The sequence below is a fragment of the Paralichthys olivaceus genome, chromosome 8 (assembly GCF_024713975.1).
Source record: "Paralichthys olivaceus isolate ysfri-2021 chromosome 8, ASM2471397v2, whole genome shotgun sequence".
Lineage (NCBI taxonomy): Eukaryota > Metazoa > Chordata > Actinopteri > Pleuronectiformes > Paralichthyidae > Paralichthys > Paralichthys olivaceus.
Window position 1 is genome coordinate 4,392,694 of NC_091100.1, and position 11,291 is coordinate 4,403,984.

The 11,291-nt window shown below is 44.1% G+C and overlaps 1 protein-coding gene across 1 annotated transcript; it reads left to right on the plus strand.

Annotated features, from left to right (window-relative positions):
- The first annotated feature begins 2,212 nt into the window (after nt 1–2,212).
- LOC109642421 (homeobox protein unc-4 homolog) lies at nt 2,213–7,192 on the plus strand. Its single transcript, XM_069530044.1, has 3 exons — nt 2,213–2,669; nt 3,303–3,478; nt 5,903–7,192. The coding sequence occupies exons 1-3, from the start codon at nt 2,393–2,395 to the stop codon at nt 7,055–7,057; spliced, it is 1,608 nt and encodes a 535-aa protein (XP_069386145.1). The 5' UTR covers nt 2,213–2,392; the 3' UTR covers nt 7,058–7,192.
- Nucleotides 7,193–11,291: the final 4,099 nt, after the last annotated feature.

The window sequence follows — 11,291 nt, forward strand, 5'->3', positions numbered from 1 at the left end:
TTCAGAAACAGTAGTAAATAAGTAACAGTCTGTTTGAACAGAAACCAAACCTTCACCAAAAGTGTGGCATTAACTGTATTTAACTGCAAACCAAGTTGTTGTTAATGAGAAGCTACTTTTTAGTGCAATGACTGAATAAATGGCTGCGTTAGGTTAAGAATAAATAAACCTGTGACGATGATTGTTTATTGTGAAGCTTTTTTTTTAAGTAAACACCAAAAATGTAAAGGTTTGAAATGACTTAAATAATCCAGTGTGAAGCCTCATGTTACAACTCATCCAACATTCTCCTATTATGTCTTCATGCACAGTAATGGCTGACTGGAGTCTCTCTCTCTCTCTCTCTGTGTGTGTGTGTGTGTGTGTGTGTGTGTGTGTGTGTGTGTGTGTGTGTGTGTGTGCGTGTGTGTGTGTGAGAGAGTGTTGGGGTGGGGGTGAGGGGTGAGGGGGTGCCTGGGTGATGGAAAGAGGCTTGTAGTTTTAAATGCGATGTGACAGCTCAGGAAAAGGGGGGATGATAAAGGTGCTGTTATTGGATCAATCTGGCCTTGAATGCCCCTGTAAGACACACTGAAACACACACACTTACACACACACTGAAACACACACACTTACACACACACACTGAAACACACACACTGAAACACACACAGACACACACTTACACACACACGTGACAGTGGAGCAGAGACGAGATATGAGGAGGAAGGAAAGATATTGCTCCTTTAAGTTAATGCACCACCTCATAACAGGTATAAAGTACATCTAAGTTGCAGTTAATGGATTTATTCATTTATTTATCTATAGATCAATTATAAGTTAGATATCAGTTACATTTGGGTTGCCAGATTGTGGAAGATAATCCCCCTTCATGATCCATCATATCTGTAATGAACCTGTGTGATGAACTGTTTGACCTCTTCTCCTCAGCTGCAGGACATGTTGACCAGAGTCCATTAATAAACTGCTCATCAATACTACTACAGACTGATCACAGAGCAGCACGTGACTGAAGGAGCTGAAAACACAGTATTTTGTGTGATGTGTGAATACATTTGCTTCTGTTCCGTTATAATGAAGTTACAAATAGTGTTAAACTATTAATAAGTACTTTGCGTTTCTAATTAGTCATTACAGCAGTTATAAATGTTAGCATGGTTTTATCTTGAAGAGGTAAAGAGCTTTAACAGCAGGCAAAGGGCCTGGATGGATTATGACACAAAGGGCCCCTGATATCAAAGGCCCCTGAACCCTCGGAGGAACCGAACACCCCGACTGACAGACACACAAATCAACCACTGATGCAGCTGCATGTGCATCTCCTAAACAACACTATGCATCTTTGTTTGGTCACCTAGCTCACTTGTTTGGTCATTTGGTGATCTTCTGAATCTCATTTTGGTCATTTCTTGCATATTATTATACACAATATTGGTGAACAGGTGAAATCAGTGGCTGCTGATCCCATGGGTCTGAGCCCATTAGCCCACGAAGCCATTGATCCACAGCCGCAGAGAATATCCAGCAATGTGGCAACGTCAAAGTTGTTTTTATTACTGGCTAATAGCCGATCAATGATAAATGATTTTGTAACCATTAATTAATCTACTTTTCAAACCCAATATAAGTTTTGTTGTGGTGCAGGAAATGTGTTTTATATGAAAAATATAAAGGATGCAGCTTCTATTCCTGAGAATTTGAAGGAGTCGCTCTATCAATCACTTCTGTGTGAGTGTTTTGACAGCGTTCAATTAAAGAACTGCATCAGGTGTAATTAACCATCGATCCGGAAAGAGAGAGAGAGAGAGAGAAAGAAAGAGAAAACGAGAGAGGAGAGAAAGAAAGAAAGAGGGGAATAAAGAATGAGAAAACGAGAGAGGAGAGAAAGAAAGAAAGAGAGGAGAAAAAGAAAGAGAGAGGAGAGAGGCAAACAAAGAGTGTGAGAAAGAGAGAGAGAAAAGAAAGAAAGAGAGAGGGAGAGGGGAGAGAAAGAAAGGGAGAAATTAAGAAAGAGTGTGAGAAAGAGAGAGAGTGGGGGGAGAGAGAGAGATTACCTACTTTCTCTCTCTCTCTCTGTTTTTACCTCGTGCTCTTAGCCTACCCCATTAACCGCGCCTGTGACGTCACGGGGCCATTAACGCTTCCTATTGGTCCGGGCAGCAGACCGGAGGAGTCCTAATGAGGAGGCTCGCGCACAGAACCGTCACCGTGAGACAGCGCGTGCAGCCCCGGTCCCCGCCGCCGCCTCACTGGCTCCACACACCGATCTGTGGCCGCGGGAGAGGCTCGTCAGCCCGGGTTCCCTTCACCTCCTCCTCCTCCTCCTTCTCCTCCTCTCCGGACTGCATGTTCAGCCACACCGCCTCCCTCTGCGTCTTCAGCCCCGGCGACCATGGACAGTCGGGTACTCGAGCATCCTCACGCCCAGTTCGGAGGCTCCCTGGCCGGGCTGGTGGGCTTCCCGTACCCGCTCGGTGCCCACCACCACCCGCATCACCACCACCACCATCCACACCAGCACGTCTACGAGCTCGCCGGCGGGCACCAGCTGCAGTCCGCGGCCGCCGTGCCCTTCTCCATAGACGGATTACTTAACGGCTCCTGCTCGGCCTCGGTGGTCAGCTCCAACCCGCTGCTGTCGCCTGACGGCCCGCAGTACAAACTCTCAGGTAGGCCTGGTTCTTCTCGTTTACCGCCAGGAACCACTGTGACTGCAACTCTCATAAATATGAGAATCACACAAAGACACAGTTACAGGATTCACGAGGAGATTTTTATCCATTGAGGACAGATTTTCAATTATCTGCAGAGGAAATGATGTTTAAAAGTTTTGGAGCCTTTTTCTGTAAAAAGGAAAGTTTATGTGCACGCTCCTTTATAATTATTTCCCCTTAAAAACGGAAATGGACTCCAAAATAAAAGTAAAAACCTATTATTAAAAGGCTATATAGAAAATTGATGCTGGGCCATATTGTTGCACGTGAGGTTAAATGGTAAAAAAAAAAAAAAATATTATAAGTGAAATTTGATTCCAAATACAGAATAATAATAATAATACAGAACGTTTTTGTTGTGGAGTTAATGAAAAACAAAATGAATTTTTAAAAAAAATAGACAATGACAACAGAGAGTTTTACACTGAACTGATGATTTACAGGTAAATTCTGCCACGAGATGATTTTGTATATGAACCTCTCTCTATCTCTCTCTCCTCTCCCTCACACACACATGCACTTGCACAATCACACACATGCACTTGCACAAACACACACACACACACACACACACACACACGGGTGCAGATTCTGGGGACCCGGATAAGGACAGTCCCGGTTGTAAACGCAGACGCACACGGACCAACTTCACGGGCTGGCAGCTGGAGGAGCTGGAGAAGGCCTTTAACGAGAGTCACTACCCGGACGTGTTCATGCGGGAGGCGCTGGCGCTCAGGCTCGACCTCGTGGAGTCCAGGGTTCAGGTAAACACGTTAAAAACCGTCATCGTTCTTTATTTCTGTATAGTTGGAGTTGTGGCTTCTTTCCCCATAGATTTAGTTTTTTTTCATATAATTCATATTCCTCAGATTTTTCAGTGTAGGCTTTTTAAATTTCCTAATTTAATTTATAAAAAACAACCCACTTAATATTGCATCGTAAGAATGGGTCGTCGGTTTTGTGGTGGTCCACAGTGAGACAGCCATTTGTCAATTATCAGAGCATCAATAAAGGCTCTGTTTTGAATTATGCATGGTGGCAACCTATTGATTTATGGGTTAATAAAAACAAGGCTACTGAGCAAACCAAGAAAATGGTAACTACTATTCTTTTTTATTATTTGACAGTTCAGTGGCAATTTCACCATTTAAAATTATACTGTAGGCGGTTTAATTTAAGATTTGGAATAATTTTTGATTATTACATTTTTTTTGTTGAAGACAAAATCGTTGAAATGATGGTAAAACTATATCATATTGTGCTATTACATTTTAATATGAGGCGTTTTCTTCATGGAAACAATCAATGACAATACCTTTTACCTAATTTAATTCTACTAATAATAATATTATAATGATAATAATAATTATAGACAATTAATGATGGAAATAATAAATAAGTTAGAGGGATACTAATAAGCAGAATAAGGATTTTTATTTAACAGCACACAATCTTTTTTGATAAATTACTTTCAAGTAAAATAAATAGATTTTGTGAAAGGTTCCAATCTCACTATTAATACTATTAGAGGTTAATTTATAATAATAATAATAAGAATAGCAACAGTAATAAAACACTAATGATAATAATAATAATAATAATATAGGGTAATACTGATGATAAAAGAAAGAAATGGGTTTGGCACAGATCAGCCTTTGTGGTTAATAACTGCATGTGTCACTTTTGTGTTTTCATGTATTTTCCATGCATCTTCTCCACTCTGCTCTTGTATATAGATATATATGGATGGATGGATGGATGGATGGATGGATGGATGGATAGGTGGAGGGGTGGATGGAGCAGACGCGGGACAGGGGCGCATCTCTCCGCCGCTGTGTGTTGTGTTGTTCGGGGGATTTCGCTCCTAAACCTCAGATTATTGTTCCCTCAAGCCGCTTAACGCTCCTTTATCAGCAGGTTTGCGGGGGAAAGATAGAACCAACATTAACAATTCATAAGACGCCTTTTGTCGCTCACGATGTCGGTGTCTCGTCCTTTATTATGCAACGGTGCAAGGATCCGACTCGGTGCGCGTCAAACTCGGGACGTTATCAGCGGCGAACACGCGGCCCTGAGCGCGCCCAGAGGCCGGGCAGCGAGGGCTCTCAGGCGGGGGAAGCTCCCTCTGTTGGCCCGGTGCGGGGAGGGAGGAGAGCCGGGGAATGTGCCCCGTGTGATCGGAGGCCCGCGCTCAAAAGAACACACAATAAAGCCGGGATGTGGCTGATTTAGCTGCGGTACAATTAAATGTAATTGGTGGAGTTGGCTATTACGCAGACTCATTGGTAATTAACACCGGCACATGTCTGCTGCTGCACCGCTGTGACCTGCTGATGTGTCTGTGAAGCAGCTGTGAACAAAGAGGAAGGAGGATGGTTCCTTCTGTTTCAGGGCTTTCAGATGTTTGGGTTTGTTGGTTCTGTGCTGATCTGATCTGATCACCACTGTGACACTGATTTATCTGGTGTGTCAGGGCAGGTGTGAGGTCTGCTGTGGGCTGCAGACACACACTATCAATTACTGTGTGTCCACTTCAGTGAATTCATGTTTTAGTTTAGTGAAGCTAAATATTAGGAACAACTTTACACCTTAATCCAGGGTGCAGAAAGTGGCCCTTTAAAAATGAAAACAGAGTTTAACCTTCTTCTTTTCTCATAAATCAAAAAGGAACATGTTTCAGAAAACTACTCAATGCACAAATATCATTTTGGAATACTTTTACATTTGTATAGATTTGCAGTTCCAGCTCTGGATGAACAAATGCCCTGTTCTACAAAATGTATATCATAATTGTAGTTTCAAAAAGTCCTGCAACTATTTGTTATTTTTGTCTGATAATTGGTCTGTTATTTTTCATATTGCTTTAATTTTGTCAGAAAATATTGAAAACTACAACACAGTTCCCCAAGCCGCAGTCAAAGATATTCATTTTACACTAAAATAAAAAAGATGTCAAATGTCTCAGACAAAACAAGCCAATCTGTATTTTTCCTCATCGCATGACTCCAACAACTAATTAACTATCAAAATCATTTTCGGCCAACTAGTCGATTAATTGACTAATTAATTCAGCAACAGTTTCAAAATTGCAGAGAGCCCTGTCTGACCTTACAGTGAATGGAAAGAACATTTTCCACATGTGTGTATGTGTATTTCATGTGTGTTTTTATGTGTGTACATGTGAACAGGTCTGGTTCCAAAACCGCCGAGCTAAATGGAGAAAGAAGGAGAACACAAAGAAAGGTCCGGGACGGCCCGCTCACAACTCCCACCCGACCACGTGCAGCGGCGAGCCCATGGACCCCGAGGAGATCGCACGCAGGGATCAGGAGCGCGCCGAGAAGAAGAAGCGGAAACAGGAGAGGAAGCTGCTGAAGTCGCAGAACAAACTTCTCTCGGGTGAAAGCTTCCACACGCCCGGAGGCTCAGAGAGCGACAGCGGGGTCTCCCAGTTCACGGACAGCGAGCAGCAGCCTACGAACATTAACGGGACTATTCACATTGACCTGCCAGCGACAAAAGGTGCAGGAGGACACCAAACTGAATCCAGCTGTGACCAAACGAGACACGACTTCAGCCAACTACAAAACCACCAAAACCAAAGAACCGCAGGAGAAGCGGAGCAGGTTTCTCCGTGCAGCACGCACAGCTCCAGCCCCGGAGGCCCGAGGTCCTCCGCCCTGCAGAAAAGAAACCCTTTCAGCGTGGAGAGCCTCCTCTCTGACGCCACGCCTCGGCGGAAATCTCAGCTGGACTTCCCTTCTCTGCCCAGTCAGAGGACACTGGTGGGTAAAGGTCACTTCTTGCTTTACCCCATTACACATCAGCCCTTGGGCTTTCTAGTGCCCCAAACAGCCCTGAAGGCCACACCGTGTCAGGACAGCATTAACAGGTTCAGCCTGGGACAGAGGTGTGTGCCAAGCGAGGGGAGTCCTGCTCCCTCCGACCTCTCCAGCTTTGTCACTAAGCCTCTAAACTCGGATCATACGGAGCGTAACACGCAGCATCACCACAATCACATTAGCAATAGAGTAGATGGAACAGACATGGAGGAGGAGTGCGGCGGTGACGGGAGATTCCCCGCTTCTCCTCCACCGAACAGCGTGGCTCAGGCCGCTCTGGCCAGGCTGAGCTCCGCGCCGTCCAGCGACAGTGGCGAGGAGGGGACTCCGAAAGTTCAAACGCAGGCAGCGACCGGCGGCTGCCAAGCTGCCGAGCTGTGTGCAAGAGAGAAGGACGCGAGTGAGGAGCGAGCGTCTCCAGACCTCTCCGAGCGTCTCGAGGCAAACACAGACTGTCAAGAAACACCCGGAACAGATGGAGAAGATGTCGATATGGACTAACACTTGCAAGGAGCAAACATAAACAAAGGACCAGGAACACTGCTCACACAATTCAAACATTCCCAAAGCTCGGCTGAGACACTCGAAAACATATCAGGAATCAGGAGACTTAATTCTCATCTATTTTTTAATCATCACGTGTGATCAATCCAGATGGCCCCTGAAAGCTGTGGCTGTCCCCATCTTCAGGCTTTAGGCCCAAACTCTTTTAGAAGCAGGTTCTTTCTTCTCTTTTTCTTTTGTTTTGTGACCAACTTGTAAGAAAAACAAGGCTACAATAAGCATCACACAACAAAAATCCTCAGATATTGTAAAGAAAAAAAACGAAAAATGATATTTATATGTAAACATTTTGATAAATAAAGTTATTGTTTAAATTGAATCACTGTCTTTGCACTGGCCAGGGGGTGAAGGGAGGAAGCAGGGGGCGGCTGCTGCGTGGCAGAACCTTGGATCATGCGCCGGCTCAGAGTTTTGTCGCGTTACAGCAGATAAATCCCCCTTTTTCTCTGTGTAGTGAGCCGGAGCTGCTGCTCAAGTCCGTCTGGCTGTTTGTATTTATTGCTTTAACAAATTTATTCATTTGAAAGGCCGAGCTGGAATGAGGTTAGTGGCCGCGGGCTATAGGACCCTGCGCCTCCTGCTGAGTTTTGATATGAAAGTAATTATTTTCCCACTGGCTGCCATGGGTCTCCAGGCAGTACCCCCACCACCACCACCCCCACCACCACCACCCCCCTCCTCCTCCTTTCAGCCCAAAGGGTTATTAGACATTACCGATTTCTAGTGATATGGAATCACATAAACTTCCTACAATAATAGAATTAGCATGAAAGGCAGGGGTGTCAAATTGAAATGGGAAAATAATAGCCGCGCCAGCTGCACCGTGTGTGTGTGCGTGCAGGCGTGTGCGTGAGTGCGCATAGACTATTGAGCAGGGGGAGGAGGAGGAGGAGGAGATGGTGGTAGATTCGTGGGGCGGAATTTTCATGAGCTGCCGCGGTTGTCAGACGGCCCTTGTAGTCGGCTATATTAAGATAGATGTTCGATGATATCCCTCATTGTTCTGTCGCTTATATTGATGTTGCTGCGTTATCGCCCTATTGATCATGTGTCGCACATAATAGGACAGGCGCGCGCCCGCCTGCCATGCGCCTTTTTCTTTTTTTTTTGTACAAAAGCGCCCGGGCCCCTCGTCATTTGTTCTAATAGGACCGTGGGTCCCTCAGGGGGGGAGACAGATAAAGATATAGCGGAGGGAGAGGGGAGGGAGAGAGGGCGAGTGATGTGCCAGGTTTATACATTCATACTCATTTTGTTTGACCAGTTGTTGGAGTTTAAACTAAAAAACTGTATTAAGGGAAGATTTGATTTGAGATGTTTAGACACTAGTGCAGAAAGTGCAGGGAACTTTGTGCTCATCCTACCTGGTTAATCTGAAGATTTTAAAGTCTGTTGGTGATTTTTTATTAATGTTGAACATATCAAGTGTCCAAATTGTTAAGGACGAGAGGGATGTGCCAGCAGGCGTAGTCAGTGAATGGTGCAGGATGAAGTTGAAAAAACTGTGTTCATCCTACCTGGTTTGTCTGCAGTGAAGATTGTCTATAGTCTCATTAGTTGTTTTTTATTAATATTGAACAGATGACGTGTCCAAATCGCACAATATACTTTCAGTTTTGTTTTGTTTGTGTGATGGATGTTGTGTGCAGAGATAAGTGATCCACATACAGATAGAAAGACGGACGGTCATTTGTCACAGTTCTGTCACTGATTTTATTGTTCGGGTGCTGGACGTTGTGTGTAGAGCTTTTAATACAGTTAAAAAACTTTGTGCTCATCCTACCTGGTTTATCTGCACTGAAGATTTTATAGTCTTTGATAGTCTGTTACTCAAATTTTATGATATTGAGCATATCACGTGTCCAAATCGCACCAAAATCAGCACAGACAGACCTTTGTGGAAACAGTTCTACAATATGTTGTCACTTATTATTGTTTGTGTGCTGGACGTTGTGTAGGCAGAGATTTTTATTTACAGTCTATGATGCAGAGTGAAGTTAGAAAACTTTGTGCTCATCCTACCTGGTTTATCTGCAATGAAGATTTAATAGCATTTTATAGTCAATTTTTATGAATATTGAATGTAGAACGTGTCCAACTCACCCCGAAATCAGCACTGCACTTTCTCAGCCTGTTAACAATACACATACGACATGTGAAGTGTTTTTCACAGACAGACAGACAGACAGAAGGCGTTTGTGGAAGTATAAAGAGAAGACAAAATTCTCCTAAATGTGCAGGTGTGCTACCACTAAACGTGCACATGCCTCTTTGGAAAAAGAGCGTGTTTGGCTTATGAAGTGTAAACGCCACCAATTCCCCTGGAAACTGAAATCCCAATTATTAAAACCATTAATTCTGGCGAGCCATGTGCACGGAGAAGCCCGTGTTGACAGCCCGGCTAAATATCCCTGATCCCTCCCGGTCACCTCGCCTTTATTTGCAAATAAATTGAGGGGGATCCAAGGGACGGAGCTTTACTTTGCTGCGCCGACCCCAAAATGAATTTCCGTGCCTGAGTCCCTTTAATAATATTTACATAATTTTCACTGGGTGACTCTGCTATTTGCGCTGTAGGAAGCTGAGGGCTTATATAGGAAAATAATTAGACAAGAGGACGAGGAGGGAGCCGCAGTGAGAAACAGCAGGAGGAGGATGGGTTAAGACTGGAGCTGAACACTAAATTCCCAGACAGCTAAAATCAATGAAAGTAATAACCCTATTATTTAATTCATAAGGACATTATTTCCCCATAAGGCCTCAGGAAACGTCCCCTTCGACCGAAACAATCACATTAAATCGTTCATTTCAAGCTGCTCTGTGAAATTTCTGCTTTTATTCTCTTATTTTTTTGGAGGAGGAGGAGGAGGGTGTTATTATAATCAGTTCGTTTCAAGAGTGTGATTAATTACAAAGTAAAGGTTTGATCCTTTACAGCGTGTGTGTGTGTGTGTGTGTGTGCGGAGACATAATGAACCAGAAGAGTCTTTGTTATAAAACGAACATTTTCCCAAATAAGCGAAGAACTACACTGAAAATAAAAAATACTTACTAATATTATTGACGTAGCACAGCCTCAAAGTAAGATATTTCACAATATCTGACTTCAAGTTTATTCAGACCTGTGTCTTTATTAGATTTAAGAAAATAGAGTTTATACGTGTGTGTAGCTGTGATTAATATATAATGAACAATCTTCAGTATAAAAGAGTAGCCAAGAAACAGTTTAAAAAAAACCATAAATTATTTCAGTGGCTTTTTTTTCACAGTTTGGTTTATTTTTATTTTGAAAAATACTTTGGAATTGTAAATTAATATCACTAAGCTTCAGTTACAAGTTAAAATGAGAAAAAAACAAACTTATTTTTTGCAGATGTCGGAGAGAAAAGGACCACATGTCTGATTTTTTAAAGTTGTGAGGAAAAAAATGGATTTATTGATTTATCATTGTAATTAGTTAAGAAAATATATAACAGAGGGGGTGAGGGTGAGGAGTGGGATGAATGGATGGAGGTGAGGAGTGGGTGTGTGGAGGGGAGGGGTGGATGGATGGAGATGAGGAGTGGGGTGGGTGGGTGGAGGTGAGGAGTGGACTGGGTGGAGGTGTTGAATGGGATGGATTGATGGGTAAAGGTGAAGAGTGGGCTGGATGGATGGATGGAGGGATGGGCAAAGGGGAGGAGTAGGACGGATGGAGTTGAGGAGTGGGAGAGATGGCTGGAGGGATGGGTGGAGGTGAGGAGTTGGTTGGGTGGATGGAGGTTTGGGTGGAGGTGAGGATTGGGGAGGGTGGATGGATGGAGGTGAGAAGTTGGGTGGATGGATGGAGGAATGGTTGGAGGTGAGGAGTTGGGTGGATGGATGGAGGTTTGGATGGAGGTGAGGAGTTGGGTGGATGGATCGAGGAATGGGTGGAGGTGAGGATTGGGGAGGGTGGATGGATGGAGGTGAGAAGTTGGGTGGATGGATGAAGGGATGGGTGGAGGTGAGGAGTGGGGAGGGTGGGTTTGTTTTGTGGCCCCGACAGAAACGACCGATCGATCAAAGCGGGTGGAGAAACTGGGCCTCCTCCCTCCCTCTCCCTCCCTCCCTCTCCCTCCCTCCCTCATACATCACACTTTATGAATTCAATTTCAACCGGGAGAAATTTTCAATTTGAACGCGAATCATT